Raw genomic sequence first — 20779 nt, 5'->3', positions numbered from 1 at the left:
TGGCAATCCGACGGTCTAATCTGGGTTTGGAGAACGCTACCTGCCCCAATGCAGTGCCAACTGTAAAGTTTGGTGTAGGAGGAATAATGGTCTGGGGCTGTTTTTCATAGATCGGGCTTGTCCCCTTAGTTCCAGTGAAGGGAAATCTGAATGCTACTGCATACAATTACATTCTAGACGATTCTCTGCTTCCAACTTTGTGGCAACATTTTGGGGAAGGCTCTTTCCTGTTTCAGCATGACAAGACCCCGTGCACAACGCAAGATCCATACAGAAGTGGTTTGTTGAGATCGGTGTGGAAGAACTTGACTGGCCTGCACAGAGCCCTGACCTCAACCCCATTGGGATGAATTGGAACGCCGACTGCAAGCCAGGCCTAATCTCCCAACATCAGTGCCCGACCACATTAATGCTCTTGTTACTGAATGGAAGCAAGTCCCTGCAGCAATGTTCCAACATCTAGTATAAAGCCTTCCCAGAAGAGTGGAGGCTGTTATAGCAGCAAAGGGGGGACCAACTCCATATTAAAACCCATATTTATTCAGATGTGTTTTTTCCCTGCCAAGAAGTTTCCTTTTGTTTGAAAGTTTGTTTCTTAAGTCCTTTGTTGTTGTGATGAATTATTTACAGTCATGTTTTTTTCATAATACAAGAATCATTATGACCATCATAATCATATAAACCAGACAGGCCTGTCATGTGCATGCCCTTATGTCAGTCATCAGTCAAAAAGAGGGTGTCTTGTCCTGCTCCTGAAATCTGTTCCTGCGTTCATCCCTGTCATCAGAAAGAGAGCATTGGGGTAGGTGCTAGTCTGGGTAGGTGCTAGTCTGACAGCAATGTGTGCCCAATTTCAGAAAATGTTATATAACATAAACATGCTGTTGAAGAGTAGGCTATGGTGTAATGGAATGTTTTGCGTTGTGTGGTAGGTTTTGACACACTTATGTAGGTGTCATAACCAGCCATAAAATAATGCAATATATGTCACAACAGGTTCAAATATATGTGTCATAACAAGTTTTGTCAGCTGTTATGACATATTATGACATGGTTATTATGACCGTTTCATAATGTGTTATGATGCTGGGTGTCCGGTAGTGTTACCGGTTTTTCATTATTTTTTACCTGGCATTAGTGCGTAAACCTAAGCTTTGGGGTCACCTGTATGTTAAAACTTAATTTGTCAATAAATAAATGTTCAAGCGAAAAATGGGAACTGTACAGTGCATTTTCTATATTTGCTGGTTGGGGTCGGGCATCAGATTTGACCATTATCACATATAGTCAGGCGGTTGCAGATGGGTGAACAATCAACTGACCCCCACATTCCTAATGTTTGTCAAATACAGCTAATAGCTTTCTGCTATTAACTAGGTTAAATAGTCTAATTTCTTTTAGCTTTCTCACGGGAGATCCATGAACATTTAAATAGGATAAAAACAGATCTCATTTTACCAAATGGACATGCTGATAAAATAAAAGCGTTCAATGTCTTTTTTGTTTGACATTATTAGCATACATAACCTGGATCTACAACCGTGTGGGCCAACTGTGTGCAAACAATATTAACACCCACTAGATTCATTCAAAAATATACACTAACTCACTGGAACAGTTCACACGTGTTCTCTGAGGCCTCGCCCAGGACACTGCAAAAAGGCTTGAACATCCAGACTTCAGGTTGGACATTAAAATAATGACAGTACAGTGCTTCATAAAATGTAGCTGCTTCCTGACACAGAATATTAATGACAAAAGTTCTTCAGAATGTTTGTCAAGTTGAAATCAGCTCTTTTCCAAAACAAGGTGCAGGGTCTGCTTGTAGCAGAGCAACACTATGCTGATGGGCCAAGCAAAGAAAAACAACATACAATTTGATAATAGAATATGCAGCTGTGGTAGGAATAGATTGCTTGGGCTTGTCTATACAAAGATACACATTTGAGACATTTAGTGAGTAATGATGCATACAGTAGGTATGATGCATGCAGTAGGTGCAAGTCCCAACAACAGTTATGTAAAACTCAATGACTGAAGTTAAGATTACTGACCTAAATACAACTTTACAAGCAGACAACGTACGACTACAGTAGCTCTGTACACAAAATTAACCCTTGAACTGAGGTTACAAGACATTGAATAAATAATGTTAAAAACAGCACACAAAGGAGTTTGTATACAGCAATGCTCCTCAGCCATCACGTTCCTGCGTCAAAGAGGAAGACAGTACATGAACATGGCAGTGTTAGAAGATGAGAACCATGGGGGATGTCTCAGAGTAGTGCCAGATGCTGAGCCACGTTGTGCTTGGAGAGGAGTGCAGTAAGAGGCCAGTTATTCAGGTCACCGAGATGCCAGAGGAGAGAGAGGGGTTCTGGTCTAACTGCCTCTGTCCAGGGGACGGGGAAATCCCTGTCAACATTTCAGTGTGTGATATCACACCCGTATCACTAAATTGGGACTTGAATGTTTGTGTTAAAAAGGGCTCCCCTGTCCTCCATCCCAGATGTGATGTACCCTCCTTGTTCAGGCATTGTGATTATAAAGGGCTGGTGAGTCGGTATTAAGCCTGCAGGGTGGGAGGGGTAAGGCTGTAGCTACTGGGTCTTTCTAGATCACCTCCCTGTTGTTCCGAATTGCACAGCAGAGGACCATACTGAAGATCATACCAATGACCTGAGGAGAGAACAAACAACTATATTAGTCGACTATAAGCTTGTAATACAGTTTTCTGCAGATTTTTGGTAATATTTTGTAAATAATGATATAATGAGTTACCATATGTAACATAATGTAATTTGTGCCTGAGTGTCAGTAAGACTCTTACCATTACACCTGCAACACCAATCCCCACATATCCGATAATGTAGAGCTTTTCATTGAAAAAGTCCGTTATTGCATTCAGACAGTTCTGGAAACACACATAGCATAATGTCACTTACAATACCTTTATTCACTTTTTCTTAATAAGAGAACATTAGGGTATCTTCATTAGCCTCTATAGAGCACACAATATCTCTGAAACCCATGATCTAAGCACAGCTATAGGTACTACTGTAATATAACTAGCCTATGAAACTAGATATTAATAATCTAATTTGAAATTAGGTAAAATAGATAACAGCTGGCCTAAAGTAATGGCTATCAGACAGTAAAGGAGACAAGAAGTGGAACTACGGTAAACCATGTTGTTTTCAATGGTGTTATACTGCCACCTAGAGGAATATATGATACTGCAGCAGGAGAGCACAAAGAAGAGTTGTTTGTACCTTTAGGTCTTCATCACCAGGAAGACACAGAGACGGGTTAGTCACGGAGTCCCCACAACAATTCAGCTACAAATGGAAATAAAACAGAATATAACAAATAAATATAGCATATCAAAACATAGAAATGGACGACATTGACAATGTGACATGATCAATAAGTACTTAATGAGAGCATAAAGAAAACAGTAGTTTAACTCACAACAGTGTGGTAAATTGCTGCTATTGCCGTCCGGTTGGCATTTTCAGAACCTTCTGAAATAGATTCACTGTAGAACTTTTGAATATCTTCAATGATCTAAAACATAGATTAAGGATGAATTAAAATTAGTCAGAGATTGCAGTATCAATAAATTGTCTTTCATTTAAGTTTAATATCAGAACATTGATTGGAGTGGATATACCTTGTCTTTGCTCATGAATCCAAACACACCTGCAGCAACCTCTGCACCAACGATTACAAGAAGACAGGCAAAGAACTGCAAAACAGAGAGGGCAGTGACATATTAAGCCAATAAGGCCTGAGGGGGTGTGGTATATCACCAATATACCACGACTAAGGGCTGTTCTAATGCACAATGCAATGCGGAGTGCCTGGATACAGCCCTTAGCCATGGTATATTGGCCATATACCACAAACGCCTGAGGAGCCTTATTGCTGTTATAAACTGGTTACCAACATAACGAAAGCAGTAGAAAGAAATGTTGTCATACCCATGGTATACCGTCTGATATAGCACGGCTGTCAGCCAATCAGCATTCAGGGCTCGAACCACCCAGTTCATTTTAATGCATAGCCTACCATACAGTATCCTGTACATATGGCCAGGAGTTTTCCCAGATCAGGACATATGGTTAGTAAAAACTCAGGGCCTGCTGACAGTATACTCATAAGAGAAGCCCACCAGGCACACACTGGTGGAACCAATATTGTTTTCACATCAGTTCAATGAAATGATGATGACCCAACGTGGAATAGACATTGCATTGACATCTGTGCCCAGTGGGAGGCTTGTGTTGACTCAAAATGGTTGGGTAGAGCTAAGATAAAATTGCATTCCACTGAACAGGTACCTAAGGTAAAACTCCCACCAATTACCCACCGACGCAAGGAGACACTGTGACTCCTTCACAGCTCCACAGCAACCAAAGAATCCCACCAGCGTCATTCCCCCACCTGCACCAATCAGTATGTACACGGCTGAGGAGAGATAGACAGAGAGTGAGTGGGGGGGTTCAGTGAATCAACAGATGGTGACAGCATTAACAAAGATTGTTGCACATGGACCAAACCATGCAGCAACACAATCTAGATAACTGCAAACTGAAGTGTAGGAATATCCCATATATAATACAGCTAACATGTTAACATTCTGAAGTGTTCGATGTGGAAAATACAGGAGCTGAAAGGAGATGCAAAATCCTGACAGTTGTGAAAAGTGACATTAAAACAAGGTACTTTTCCACTTCAAAGTGCTAATTGCACATTATTCAAAGTGCCTCTCGGTTGATTGAATATATTTTGCATACCCTGAATATCTTGGTGTTGCTAAGGTAATCCAACGCACATCTTTGCTGAACTTGCAGCAGTACATTTCTCTACAACGTCTCTCATCAACACAACACTCATTTTCAGAGGCATGTGGATGTCGTTAGCTGCTTCACCCCTGCTTGAGCAACATTACCCCTCTCAACACAAGGAGTAGGAAAGATAATCACCTCCCCTCACTACCAGCCCTGCGATATCCCCCCACTAAAAGCCCTGTGATGTCCCCCCTCACTATCAGCCCTGTGATGCCCCCCTCCCTCACTACCAGCCCTGTGATGTTCCCCCCACTAAAAGCCCTGTGATGTTCCCCCCTCACTATCAGCCCTGTGATGTCCCCCCACTAAAAGCCCTGTGATATCCCCCAACTAAAAGCCCTGTGATGTTCCCCCACTCACTATCAGCCCTGTGACGCCCCCTCCCTTACTACCAGCCCTATGATGTCCCCCTCCCTCACTACCAGCCCTGAGGCCCCCCCACACCCCTCACTAGAAGCCCTGTGGTGCCCTCCCACACCCCTCACTACCAGCCCTGAGGTCCCCCCCACACCCCTCACTACCAGCCCTGTGGTGCCCTCCCACACCCGTTACTACCAGCCCTGTGGTGCCCTCCCACACCCCTCACTACCAGCCCTGAGGTCCCCCCACACCCCTCACTACCAGCCCTGAGGTCCCCCCCCCCCACCCCTCACTACCAGCCCTGAGGTCCCCCCCCCACACCCCTCACTACCAGCCCCGTGGTGCCCCCCCACACCTCTCACTACCAGCCCTGTGGTGCCCTCCCACACCCCTCACTACCAGCCCTGAGGTTCCCCCTCCCCCACACCCCTCACTACCAGCCCTGTGGTGCCCTCCCACACCCCTTACTACCAGCCCTGAGGTCCCCCCTCACTACCAGCCCTGTGGTGCCCCCCACACCTCTCACTACCAGCCCTGTGGTGCCCTCCCACACCCCTCACTACCAGCCCTGTGGTGCCCTCCCACACCCCTTACTACCAGCCCTGTGGTGCCCTCCCACACCCCTCACTACCAGCCCTGAGGTCCCCCCCACACCCCTCACTACCAGCCCTGAGGTCCCCCCCCCACACCCCTCACTACCAGCCCTGAGGTCCCCCCACACCCCTCACTACCAGCCCTGTGGTGCCCCCCCACACCTCTCACTACCAGCCCTGTGGTGCCCTCCCACACCCCTCACTACCAGCCCTGAGGTTCCCCCCTCCCCCACACCCCTCACTACCAGCCCTGTGGTGCCCTCCCACACCCCTTACTACCAGCCCTGAGGTCCCCCCCCCTCACTACCAGCCCTGTGGTGCCCCCCACACCTCTCACTACCAGCCCTGTGGTGCCCTCCCACACCCCTCACTACCAGCCCTGAGGTCCCCCCACACCCCTCACTACCAGCCCTGTGGTGCCCCCCACACCCCTCACTACCAGCCCTGTGGTGCCTTTCCACACCCCTCACTACCAGCCCTGAGGTTCCCCCTCCCCCACACCCCTCACTACCAGCCCTGTGGTGCCCCCCCACACCCCTCACTACCAGCCCTGTGGTGCCCCCCCACACCCCTCACTACGAGCCCTGTGGTGCCCCCCACACCCCTCACTACCAGCCCTGTGGTGCCCCCCCACCCCTCACTACCTGCCCTGTGGTGCCCCCCCACACCCCTCACTACCAGCCCTGTGGTGCCCTCCCACACCCCTCACTACCAGCCCTGAGGTCCCCCCCACCCCTCACTACCAGCCCTGTGGTGCCCCCCACACCCCTCACTACCAGCCCTGTGGTGCCCTCCCACACCCCTCACTACCAGCCCTGAGGTCCCCCCCCCCACACCCCTCACTACCAGCCCGGTGGTGCCCCCCCGCACCCCTCACTACCAGCCCTGTGGTGCCCTCCCACACCCTCACTACCAGCCCTGAGGTTCCCCCCACACCCCCTCACTACTAGCCCTGAGGTTCCCCCATACCCATTACTACCAGCCCTGTGGTATCCCCACCACACCCCTCACTACCAGCCCTGTGGTGCCCTCCCACACCCCTCACTACCAGCCCTGAGGTTCCCCCCCCCACACCCCTCACTACTAGCCCTGAGGTTCCCCCCCATACCCATTACTACCAGCCCTGTGGTATCCCCACCACACCCCTCACTACCAGCCCTGTGGTGCCCTCCCATACTCCTAACTTCCAGCCCTGTGTTGCCTTCCTACACCTCTCATTACCAGCCCTGTGATAGGCTAGTAATGGTACACCAGGGCAGTCCCCATACTTCGTGTTCAGGGCTTAATCAATGACACAGGCAGGAACTGCTATTGCTGCCCAATTAAACCACATTGGGGCCGTGGTGCGCTAAGGTTGTTTTCATTGCTTAAGAACAATAGACAGGAGGTGTGGCGAAACAGTCCGCTGTGGCTGCCCTGTGGTTGGGGGAGGAAACTGGGAACAAGAGGGCTGGCTGAGCTCAAAGCTTATCTCCTGCTTAGCAATGGAAAACACCATGAGACAAGACAGGTGCCTTGCTTTACACAAACAAAGCTAGCGACGTTGATAAGAGAGGCCTTCCCAACACATGTACAGGACTCATCCTTATCGATATCTGCCATATCTAAGCATTTGCACTTCTGTGTTGGCCCAGCATTGGTGGAGGATAGCAATGGGCAATGCAAATCTTTGAGAGTTCAGTGTGCAAATCTACTGTGGCTGCTCCCCATAGGCTTGTCTCAGCTTACACAGACACAGAAGTGACAGAATGGAAAGTGAATCATCCGTAGAGAATGCTGCATATTGCCCCTCTATGTTATCTCTGTCTGTTCAGTCTGGTCTTGTCTCATCGGGACAGCTGCAATATGGCCTTTCTCTCTCCTATGGTTCTTATGCAGGCCAAGATAATATGTGTCCTGTGTTGCCAAGGCAATATGATAAAATAATGATCAACCGTAGTGATTTTTGTTGTTGCAACGTCTCCACATTAAATGTGAAATTAAATGGATAAGAACACATGGTTATGCATGTATTGTTGGCTACAGCCAATACACTCTTATAAGAAAATAAAGTGCTATCTAGAACCTAAAAGGGTTCTTCGGCTGTCTCCCTAAGAGAATGCTTTTTGGTTCCAGGTAGAAGCCAAAATGGTTCTGTTCTACCTGGAACCAAAAAGGGTGTTCCTATGGGGATAGCGGAAGAACCCTTTTGGAACTCTTTTTTTTCTAAGAGCATATTACCAAACTCAGAAGTCACCATGTTGGGTAAGAAGCTCTCTTTGTGCCACATGGTTTGGATGCCCAGGCAAGCGCTGGTATGACATTCGCATTGAAAGCCACAATTAACTTGATAGTGTTATCATAAACAGCTAGCTACATTGCATACATCATCCCAAAGCTTGGGCATCTATCCAGATCTTCTTTTACTGCATTTAACTAGTATTAAATCAAGAAGTTGACACCAGATGTCAATATCACACTGTGCAATGAATGACGCACTGTTTGATGATATCATGACTTTCTGGCTATTGGGATAGTGGCGGTCACTAGGAGACTGTAGCCTCAGAGCACCCTGAGGACAGCAGCCGACTGGGTGAAGGCATGGTGAAGAGCTGATGAAGTGAAGTCACCATTTGAGGTCATGCTCTAAGTGGGAGTAACAAGAATAGGCTGCATTCTACTAATTTCCATGGTGGAGACCCATTGAGAGAGATGCTATTGTATGGAACACTGAACTGAAGTGTACTTAATACTGAACGTTGAGAGGCATTGTGTGAAGGTTATTGTTATCGTTTTCATATAATTGGACGCTCAGGAAAATGCCCCTCCAAGCACTTTCTCTTCAAAGAGCTCATGTGGGAAATATGTTTGTTGTTGCAAGAATAAACCTGTGATTATGTCCTAAAAGGGGATGATGACCCACAGGCAATTGACTGCTGACTCTAATAGAATAAACCATCAAAAAGTTAAGATTCCTGTCATAGCATATACACTGAGTGACATAGACTGACCAGGTGAATCCAGGTAAAAGCTGATGTCACTTGTTAAATCCACTTCAATCAGTGTAGATGAAGGGTTGAAGACAGGTTAAAGAAGGATTTTTAAACATTGAGACATGGATTGTGTACACAACGTTCAAAAGTTTGGGGTCACTTAGAAATGTCATTTTTTGTCCATTAAAATAACATCAAATTGATCAGAAATACAGTGTAGACATTGTTAATGTTGTAAATTACTATTGTAGCTGGAAATGTGATGCTGGCCTTCTAGGCAGAGTTCCTCTGTCCAGTGTCTGTGTTCTTTTGCCCATCTTAATCTTTTCCCTTTATTGGCCAGTCTGAGATACAACTTTTTCTTTGCAACTCTGCCTAGAAGGCCAGCATCCCAGAGTCGCCTCTTCACTGTTGACATTGAGACTGGTGTTTTGAGCCTGTAATCGAACCCACAAATGTTGACGCTCCAGATACTCAACTAGTCTAAAGAAGGACAGTTTTATTGCTTCTTTAAATCAGCAAAACCGTTTTCAGCTGTGCTAATGTAATTGCAAAAGGGTTTTCTAATGATTAATTATCCTTTTCAAATTATAAACTTAGATTAGCTAACACAACGTGCCATTGGAAAACAAGAGTGATGGTTGCTCATAATGGGCCTCTGTACACCTATGTAGATATTCCATACAAAATCTGCCGTTTCCAGCTACAATAGTAATTTACAACATGAACAATGTCTCCACTGTATTTCTGATCAATTTGATGTTATTTTAATGGACAAAAAATAAATTTTCTTTAAAAACAAGGACATTTCTAAGTGACCCCAAACTTTTGAACGGTAGTGTACTGTATGTGTGCCATTCAGAGGGTGAATGGGCAAGACAAACGATTTAAGTGCCTTTGAACGGGGTATGTTAGTAGGTGCCAGGTGTACTGGTTTGAGTGTGTCAAGAATCACAACGCTGCTGGGTTTTTCACACAACAGTTTCCCATGTGTATCAAGAATGGCCCACCACCCAAAGGACATCCAGCCAACTTGACAACTGTGGGAAGCATTGGAGTCAACATGTGTTGTGAAACGCTTGACACCTTGTTGAGTCCATGCCGACGAACACAGGCTGTTCTGAGGGCAAAAGGGGGTGCAACTTTAGATCAGGAAGGTGTTCTTAATGTTTTATACACTCAGTGTATGTTCCTGTGAGATTAAAACAGGACCAGGTTGATGGGAAATGCTTCAACAAACACAAAGATAGCCACGCATTAAATACTGTACTTCAAACGTATTCCTACCCTAGTGAACATTGTAGGTAGCTGGGCTGTGTTCCGTACAAGGAAATGTAAGGACATTTTTTGAAAACCTTTTTTGAAACAGAGGAGATGTTAGCATTTTGCTATGGTTATGTTATGCCATACTAAACACGAGACTGGTAACTAATTCCAGTAGAACAGTTGGGAGGGTGTTCAGCTGATCTGGGCACCTGGTCTCACTGTGAACTGGACTCACCTATGAAGAAGGTCTCAGGCGCTTCCTCTCCAGTCAGGAGCTGGACTGTCTCTGGGTCAAACCTCAGCCATAATCCCACTGCCAACACAAATGAGCCACACAGCTGGGGTGCAGAAAAGGAGAGATCAAGCATAAACATACACCAATATTCACTGTATAACATTTAGTGGAAATAAATAAATACATGTATTCATTAATCATCAACATTGTTATACAGATATTCACTGTTTAACAATGCAACACATTGACAATCAATTAACCCATTTTGCACAATATTGTATACATTCCTTTTTTTAATGTCATCATGAACCATTAAACCTTTATTAGAGCATGATGTTGCATACTATAGATGAGATTCAGACTGACTGGTGTCTATTAATAATAACATTGTCTGGAGTTGACCTTGAGAACAGATCAGGACAGCACTGATCCCCATGACAGCCTTACCAGATACACGGTGGTATTCCATCCGTGTGCTGCCTGGCCTGACATAGAGGCTGAGCAGATACTCTTGGGCAGACGCTTCAATAAAACATTGTACTCAGAAAAAAAACAACTGTCAAAAATGGCTGTTTTCATTAAAAGGAACAGCCAGTAAGAAAATAATTGACTTCACAACTAACCACAGCCCTTGTGTGTCCTCTGTTTCCCATTAAAAATACATACACCATAACCAGTTGTTTTCAACTGTTACTGCATATAGTGGAAATGTAATGGTATTATGTTGTAATAAAAAAGTAACACATGCTAACTAGTCCGCTTTTAACCTCTGGGGCCTTTGGCCTTCAGAGCACCATGTAGAGGGGCAGCCAAAGCAGACACGGCCCCAAGACGCTGACCTAAGGTCAGTGTTACATTTTAAACCCCTAATGGGGATGCATAAGTAGAGGGATAGGCAGAGGGTAAACTAATCCTACATCTGTGCCTAGAGCTAAAACCTAGACAGGGCAGCCCGTGGTGTCTCAGCCTCAAGCTGTGTCCACTACCACGTCGTTCTCTTTGGCTTTCTCCTCACCACTATGACCCTGCCCTCATTGGCTTTCTCCTCACCACTATGACCCTGCCCTCTTTGGCTTTCTCCTCACCACTATGACCCTGCCCTCATTGGCTTTCTCCTCACCACTATGACCCTGCCCTCTTTGGCTTTCTCCTCACCACTATGACCCTGCCCTCATTGGCTTTCTCCTCACCACTATGACCCTGCCCTCATTGGCTTTCTCCTCACCACTATGACCCTGCCCTCATTGGCTTTCTCCTCACCACTATGACCCTGCCCTCTTTGGCTTTCTCCTCACCACTATGACCCTGCCCTCATTGGCTTTCTCCTCACCACTATGACCCTGCCCTCATTGGCTTTCTCCTCACCACTATGACCCTGCCCTCATTGGCTTTCTCCTCACCACTATGACCCTGCCCTCATTGGCTTTCTCCTCACCACTATGACCCTGCCCTCATTGGCTTTCTCCTCACCACTATGACCCTGCCCTCATTGGCTTTCTCCTCACCACTATGACCCTGCCCTCATTGGCTTTCTCCTCACCACTATGACCCTGCCCTCATTGGCTTTCTCCTCACCACTATGACCCTGCCCTCTTTGGCTTTCTCCTCACCACTATGACCCTGCCCTCATTGGCTTTCTCCTCACCACTATGACCCTGCCCTCATTGGCTTTCTCCTCACCACTATGACCCTGCCCTCATTGGCTTTCTCCTCACCACTATGACCCTGCCCTCATTGGCTTTCTCCTCACCACTATGACCCCGCCCTCATTGGCTTTCTCCTCACCACTATGACCCTGCCATCATTGGCTTTCTCCTCACCACTATGACCCTGCCCTCATTGGCTTTCTCCTCACCACTATGACCCTGCCCTCATTGGCTTTCTCCTCACCACTATGACCCTGCCCTCATTGGCTTTCTCCTCACCACTATGACCCTGCCCTCATTGGCTTTCTCCTCACCACTATGACCCTGCCCTCATTGGCTTTCTCCTCACCACTATGACCCTGCCCTCATTGGCTTTCTCCTCACCACTATGACCCTGCCCTCTTTGGCTTTCTCCTCACCACTATGACCCTGCCCTCTTTGGCTTTCTCCTCACCACTATGACCCTGCCCTCTTTGGCTTTCTCCTCACCACTATGACCCTGCCCTCTTTGGCTTTCTCCTCACCACTATGACCCCGCCCTCATTGGCTTTCTCCTCACCACTATGACCCTGCCCTCATTGGCTTTCTCCTCACCACTATGACCCTGCCCTCATTGGCTTTCTCCTCACCACTATGACCCCGCCCTCATTGGCTTTCTCCTCACCACTATGACCCTGCCCTCATTGGCTTTCTCCTCACCACTATGACCCTGCCCTCATTGGCTTTCTCCTCACCACTATGACCCTGCCCTCATTGGCTTTCTCCTCACCACTATGACCCCGCCCTCATTGGCTTTCTCCTCACCACTATGACCCTGCCATCATTGGCTTTCTCCTCACCACTATGACCCTGCCCTCATTGGCTTTCTCCTCACCACTATGACCCTGCCCTCATTGGCTTTCTCCTCACCACTATGACCCTGCCCTCATTGGCTTTCTCCTCACCACTATGACCCTGCCCTCATTGGCTTTCTCCTCACCACTATGACCCTGCCCTCATTGGCTTTCTCCTCACCACTATGACCCTGCCCTCATTGGCTTTCTCCTCACCACTATGACCCTGCCCTCATTGGCTTTCTCCTCACCACTATGACCCTGCCCTCATTGGCTTTCTCCTCACCACTATGACCCTGCCCTCTTTGGCTTTCTCCTCACCACTATGACCCTGCCCTCTTTGGCTTTCTCCTCACCACTATGACCCTGCCCTCTTTGGCTTTCTCCTCACCACTATGACCCTGCCCTCTTTGGCTTTCTCCTCACCACTATGACCCTGCCCTCTTTGGCTTTCTCCTCACCACTATGACCCCGCCCTCATTGGCTTTCTCCTCACCACTATGACCCCGCCCTCTTTGGCTCAGCTCACAACGCTGCTGCTTTTGTCTCATAACTGGGCACAAAGGGCTGTTGTCTGACGAAGTGACACCACTCTGGGGACGACCAATTGTCTTACCGTGGGCAGAGAGCTCTAGATCGTAAAGTTGAGAATAGAGATACTCTAATATCCATAATATTACGTATATCATCAAGAACAATGTATTTGTATTTCAGTTTCAGAAATGTGACACATTGGTCAAAAATTGTACTTTTAGAAAACAATATGAAAACAGGTTAAAAACTTAATATATGAACACATATCTTAGCAATGTGACAACAATTGTTAGATGTTATCTGATAGCATTGTTCCCCTATTCTTCGGGTAAAGGCCTAAAAGTCTATTAGCAAATTGGCATGGAAACCCGATGTTTCGGGCAGAAATGAGCGTTTCCTCTCATAACCTCTACAAGCCAGAATGTTGAATAAAATCATATTTTAACGTACTGTACAGGTTGTCCATACAGTTGGTCCTTTTGGCTGGTAAGAATGTGAGACAATATATCCTACGTTTTTTAAAGCGCTGGCAATGCGTTCAGATTTCTGTCACCTGCAGCATGTAAACACGTGCATGTACTCGGCAAGTATGCATGCATCTTGTTCATGTATTTTATCTTGCTTTGCTTTATCTTGGCCAGGTCGCAGTTGTAAATGAGAACATGTTCTCAGCTGGCCTACCTGTTTAAATAAAGGTGAAATTAAAAAATACAAATAATGCATTTTAAGAATTTATCTGCACTGTATGTTTGATAGCTAGCTAGCCAGCTTTATAGGAATGATTCCATAAATGTTTCAAATTCACTGCTAATAGTCTGAGTCGATATTCACCCACGCCCACAAATTGAGGGAAACAAACATTTTTTTCCCATTGACCCCCAGTGTAAAAGAGCCAACTTCATAGCTAATTTTCTGTTATACAGAAATAACAAAACGTGCCGAAAAGCTGTTGTTCCAGCAGGTCAAAAATCCCGACCTGCGGTTCACAATGCTCCTACATAGGGAAATAGGGCCTGCGGTTCACAATGCTCCTACATAGGGAAATAGGGCCTGCGGTTCACAATGCTCCTACATAGGGAAATAGGGCCTGCGGTTCACAATGCTCCTACAGGGAAATAGGGCCTGCGGTTCACAATGCTCCTACATAGGGAAATAGGACCTGCGGTTCACAATGCTCCTACATAGAGAGAAATAGGGCCTGCGGTTCACAATGCTCCTACATAGGGAAATAGGGCCTGCGGTTCACAATGCTCCTACATAGGGAAATAGGGCCTGCGGTTCACAATGCTCCTACATAGGGAAATAGGGCCTGCGGTTCACAATGCTCCTACAGGGAAATAGGGCCTGCGGTTCACAATGCTCCTACATAGGGAAATAGGGCCTGCGGTTCACAATGCTCCTACATAGGGAAATAGGACCTGCGGTTCACAATGCTCCTACATAGGGAAATAGGGCCTGCGGTTCACAATGCTCCTACAGGGAAATAGGGCCTGCGGTTCACAATGCTCCTACATAGGGAAATAGGGCCTGCGGTTCACAATGCTCCTACAGGGAAATAGGGCCTGCGGTTCACAATGCTCCTACATAGGGAAATAGGACCTGCGGTTCACAATGCTCCTACATAGGGAAATAGGACCTGCGGTTCACAATGCTCCTACATAGGGAAATAGGGCCTGCGGTTCACAATGCTTCTACAGGGAAATAGGGCCTGCGGTTCACAATGCTCCTACAGGGAAATAGGGCCTGCGGTTCACAATGCTCCTACAGGGAAATAGGACCTGCGGTTCACAATGCTCCTACATAGGGAAATAGGATCTGCGGTTCACAATGCTCCTACATAGGGAAATAGGGCCTGCGGTTCACAATGCTTCTACAGGGAAATAGGGCCTGCGGTTCACAATGCTCCTACAGGGAAATAGGGCCTGCGGTTCACAATGCTCCTACATAGGGAAATAGGGCCTGCGGTTCACAATGCTCCTACAGGGAAATAGGACCTGCGGTTCACAATGCTCCTACATAGGGAAATAGGACCTGCGGTTCACAATGCTCCTACATAGGGAAATAGGACCTGCGGTTCACAATGCTCCTACATAGGGAAATAGGGCCTGCGGTTCACAATGCTCCTACATAGGGAAATAGGGCCTGCGGTTCACAATGCTCCTACATAGGGAAATAGGGCCTGCGGTTCACAATGCTCCTACAGGGAAATAGGACCTGCGGTTCACAATGCTCCTACATAGGGAAATAGGGCCTGCGGTTCACAATGCTTCTACAGGGAAATAGGGCCTGCGGTTCACAATGCTCCTACAGGGAAATAGGGCCTGCGGTTCACAATGCTCCTACAGGGAAATAGGACCTGCGGTTCACAATGCTCCTACATAGGGAAATAGGGCCTGCGGTTCACAATGCTCCTACATAGGGAAATAGGGCCTGCGGTTCACAATGCTCCTACAGGGAAATAGGGCCTGCGGTTCACAATGCTCCTACAGGGAAATAGGGCCTGCGGTTCACAATGCTCCTACATAGGGAAATAGGACCTGCGGTTCACAATGCTCCTACATAGGGAAATAGGGCCTGCGGTTCACAATGCTCCTACAGGGAAATAGGGCCTGCGGTTCACAATGCTCCTACATAGGGAAATAGGGCCTGCGGTTCACAATGCTCCTACAGGGAAATAGGGCCTGCGGTTCACAATGCTCCTACATAGGGAAATAGGACCTGCGGTTCACAATGCTCCTACATAGGGAAATAGGACCTGCGGTTCACAATGCTCCTACATAGGGAAATAGGGCCTGCGGTTCACAATGCTCCTACAGGGAAATAGGGCCTGCGGTTCACAATGCTCCTACAGGGAAATAGGGCCTGCGGTTCACAATGCTCCTACATAGGGAAATAGGGCCTGCGGTTCACAATGCTCCTACATAGGGAAATAGGGCCTGCGGTTCACAATGCTCCTACAGGGAAATAGGGCCTGCGGTTCACAATGCTCCTACAGGGAAATAGGGCCTGCGGTTCACAATGCTCCTACATAGGGAAATAGGGCCTGCGGTTCACAATGCTCCTACATAGGGAAATAGGGCCTGCGGTTCACAATGCTCCTACATAGGGAAATAGGGCCTGCGGTTCACAATGCTCCTACATAGGGAAATAGGGCCTGCGAGAAGAGTCGTGGAGCTTCAGGCTATTCAGAGTGGGAAATGTGGTGACCCGGTGTCCAAGTAGGACACACGTAGCTATGAGTGTGGAAAACACTTAATGTTCCGGTCGGTAGCTAGCTAACACTCACTCACGTGGCTGCGAGCACCATCATGATAAGGGGCATGAGGGAAGCCCTATCGTATTACGTTTAGGTAGTGAGAACGCCTGAGAGCAGGCACTGTTGAATGTTATCTTTAGAAATGTTGGACTTTTCTTAAATGTAATTTTGTTATTGACTAAAAGAAGCAGAAAATAAAATTGTGTTTGAAAAAGGTCATGTGGTTGTTTCCCCACTGGCGGGTAGGGCCGCAACGTTCTAATACCGACTGGGACTACAGTGGTTCTTCCTTTAAAAGTTGTGTCGTACTGCAGCACAGCTTGCGGGCAGCTGCAGAATTCTATGGCATGTTATTTTAGTGTCAGCCATTGTTGCCATTAATGCCAGTTAGTGCTAGTTTAAACACCACAGAGGGCATCTTTGAGAAGCATTTGACTGTTTTTAATATTGCTGAACTAGAGAATTTAAAACCTTTGTTTTGTAAGATCTTAGTATATGGGATTGATTTTAAGAAGTTTATCCCAACATTCCATTAAAAAAATGCAGTCCATCCACAGCCATACACTGGCTGAAATCAGTTGATGATAGGACTTAGACAAGTTGTAAATGCAACAAGTACTGATATTGTATTATATAATAGCACTCACAGCTTTCCAATGAAACAAAACATGGAGACATGTATGGTCTGTTTACATATTTTAGGCTATCTATTGGAAAATTGGTATAAAACCTGTGGAAACTATTTTAATATTGTAGGTTGACAATAATTATATTACACAATCTCTATATCACGTGCCTTACTTTTATTTTCCTACATAAGAAAAATCAAGATTGTCTCTACTGCCATTCATTCCAATTAGACAGGTTTGGATGTCTCCCTGACCAATATGGCTGCCTTTTCCACACCATTCTGGAACTATGAGGTTTTATGGCATATCCCATCTAGTTATTTAATAGGATCTATATCATAGATAGCTATGTTGGAAATATAGAAACAAACTGCAGTTCTGCAACAAATTCATAGGCCTATGCTATGTTTGACTCACATCAGGGAATAACCGTTTCTACAGCAACATATTTTCTTTTTTTCAATTTTCTTGTCACTTTTTGACACACACACACACATATATATATATATATTAACTTTAGTTTATTTAGTAAATACTTTCTCAACTCTATTTCTTGAACGTCATTGTTGGTTAAGGGCTTGTTAAGTAAAGCATTTCACGGTAAAGTTTACACCTGTTGTATTCGACGCTTGTGACAAATACGATTTGATTTGAAAATGTAATTTGAACATACTTTTTGCAGACATAATAGTTGTTAACATAGTTAATTCACACATTTTGTTGACATTACATGAAATTCAGATGGTACAATGTGCCACATCATGGTTAAAGAAGGATGAGAATAGAAAGAGAGCGTGTGTACAGTACTTGTGTGTATGTGTGAGGAAGTCCTATCTCATCCGTCAGAATAAGACTACTATTGGTAACAACATATGTGGAAAAAAGAAACGAGTTATATTGATAAAAAAACAGATAACATTGCAGAGACAGATCTAAAACGAAATGAAGTTTCCCCCCAGACCTAGATAAGAATATAAATGAATCGGTTTCAACCAGCGTGAGAGATTCACTTGCTGCAAAATGCATCCGCAATCACGATCAATTATGCATACATGCAACCTTGTTTATGATTGAATAACTGTATATTAATGTATCAATAGTAGGACCAACACTTACCCATAATATGAAGTTGAAAACGAAAAGGAGATATTTCACGCATTTCATCCCACCTTGCACTTTACTCATGATTCCAGAGGCTTTTTTTAGTCCTAGATCCTAATACAAGATCAAGAAGAGAGTGAGACTTTGTTAAAAAATGTGGGTTGGAAATAACTGGACATCAACCATACAACCCGCGCTGCAGTCTCAAAATGATTGCAGGAGCCAAAGATTTTAAGGAAACCAAGATAGACCAGAACTTGTCATTTCCAATAACAACAAATGAGTCAGAGAGGGCAGAACAAGCAAGGAGCAGAGCCAAGCACGCGCTAGAAATACCCTATTGGCGCGTTCTAGTTAACATCTGCATATTTCCTTTACGGAACGCCTAAACAACTCGATTTTTACAAACTTTTGAAAATGGTAAAGCTACAAAACTTAGTCCGTCCCGTTCATAACAGATTCTAGTTTTGGGAACAGAAATTGTATTGACATTAAATGTTTAATTGATGAAAAGATTTGCAAAATGTCGGCCAAAATCCATATCGTTCCAACTTCTCCCACAGCCCGCCAGTATGCTTCCCCGCACTACCATATTTGGTAGTGAGTGGAACCGCACACCGGATGCTTCACATTTATACATCCAGTGAAATATCTGTCTCATTGTTATATCTGTAGAGGAATTTTACGCAAATTGTCGGACTGCCCATTTTCTGTCATTGACTCGTGAGTGTAGAGATGAATCAGATAGCTGGGTTAGTTGACAACGTTACGAAAAGGATATGGACACTTTAATGGGGTAATAATCTCTTGTTGCGATTATGGATGACCAGGTAGCTAGCTATCAACAATGACACGAAACTGCCATGTGGGGAATCGTAATTGACTCGTCTCAGCTAGTTTCATCTTGTTATTTATACAATGTCTTATTTTGAGGTGTTTTGACAGATATTTATGGCAAAAAAATCTGTAGCTAGCTACCAACAACTGCAAACTGTATTTGAGCGACAACAAGTGCTGATTGTGTAAATGTATATATGTTTCCAATAAACATTGGAGAAAAAATATAGTTTATAGTTTTTTTCACCATTCATTTTTCCATTAGGGATTTTAGAGCCACTTCAAACAAGGCTTGTGTTTCATGTAAGGCTTTCCCCGGCGTGACGTTTTGATAACTGTAAATCTCTCCTGGACAAGGTGACTTTTATCAATATATTCGGCTCTATTTACTCTAATTCGAAAATGCTAATTAGCATCAATGTAGACATGCAAGATCCCTGCATGGTTGCTGATAATGGGTCTCTGTACGCCTATGTAGATATTCCATACAAAATCTGCCGTTTCCAGCTACAATAGTCATTTACAACATTAACAATGTCTCCACTGTATTTCTGATCAATTTGATATGTTAATGGACAAAAAATTTGCTTTTCTTTCAAAAACAAGGACATTTCTAAGTGACCCCAAACTTTTGAACGGTACTGTCAGCTGAGCACTTGTTGGCTAAATATCAAAGTATGTTTATTATGGAAATAGTCCTGTGGGATCTTTGTTATGCCCAGAACACCATCACGACCACGCCTTGTATCACTCAGGATTCCACTATGACGTTGCTCATCAATCATTTCATGAGAAAAATATTTGTACACAAGTCTTGAAAAAGTTCAGATACATCAGATAACATTATATTGGTGGTATTGAATTTCCAGCAAATATATGTTTGTAAAATACACTATGCTTGCACATGATTCAGAGACGATAGTTGAAAAAAGCGAATATCATTGTTTCATTGAGCCAAATGAAAGGAATATTAGTTTGATTCATTTTACAGTTTTCTTTTCATTGTTAGAGTAGCAGAGCACCTTAAAAAAAACTTGTATTACTCTTGTCTATTGGCAGGGAAGGAGGTAGGGCATTAGTTGTGGCAGTGAAGGTCACAGCGATCTCTGCTCATTTTGTTTTGACTCAATTGGCTGTTTATTGGCTGAGGAGAGAAACAGCGACCTCTGCTGGTTTCGGTCTGAATGGCTTCTCTATCCAAATACATCCTGTGGATCAAACAACGTAAACATTTTATTTCTCTCTGGTAAAGGACATGACAATAACTGAAGCATTTATATTGGGTCATCAGCCTACATCAGGGTAAAATCACTGTTTTACTCAATGTTTTTGAATGAGTTTTTGTTTTGTTTCCCAGCTAGGAATAGTAAATCACTGGCAAGGAAATCATGGTTTAACATTACTACTCTTAGAGGAGTTTGTCGTTGTATTTTACATGTCCTTTCTCCATGACCAGAATGGTACTGCTGTCTAAGTATAGGCACTGTACCCCAAACGGACTGTTTTCTCCTGTCCTCTACCACCCGCCCTCTTTGGCTTGTCTCACAACGCCACTGCTTTTGTCTCTTAACTAGGCACAAAGGGCTGCTGTCTGACAGAGTGACACCACTCTGGGGATGACCAATTGTCTTAGAGGGCAGAGGGAGAGTTCTAGAGTTCTACAC

At 45.2% G+C, this 20779-nt stretch overlaps 1 protein-coding gene across 1 annotated transcript; it reads right to left on the bottom strand.

Annotated features, from left to right (window-relative positions):
• Positions 1-518: 518 nt before the first annotated feature.
• LOC118388250 (CD9 antigen-like) lies at positions 519-18869 on the bottom strand. The gene is made up of 8 exons (XM_035777108.2): positions 18294-18869; positions 10280-10382; positions 4373-4470; positions 3674-3748; positions 3472-3567; positions 3273-3338; positions 2831-2914; positions 519-2679 (listed from the first exon to the last, which is right to left on the bottom strand). Exons 1-8 carry the CDS (start codon positions 18360-18362, stop codon positions 2614-2616), a joined length of 657 nt encoding a protein of 218 aa, XP_035633001.1. The 5' UTR covers positions 18363-18869; the 3' UTR covers positions 519-2613.
• Between the last annotated feature and the right edge of the window lie 1910 nt (positions 18870-20779).

Source organism: Oncorhynchus keta, chromosome 10 (genome assembly GCF_023373465.1).
Source record: "Oncorhynchus keta strain PuntledgeMale-10-30-2019 chromosome 10, Oket_V2, whole genome shotgun sequence".
NCBI classification, from domain to species: domain Eukaryota; kingdom Metazoa; phylum Chordata; class Actinopteri; order Salmoniformes; family Salmonidae; genus Oncorhynchus; species Oncorhynchus keta.
The sequence above is the reverse complement of the archived record's forward strand: the minus strand, read 5'-3'. Positions and strand labels throughout refer to the sequence as shown.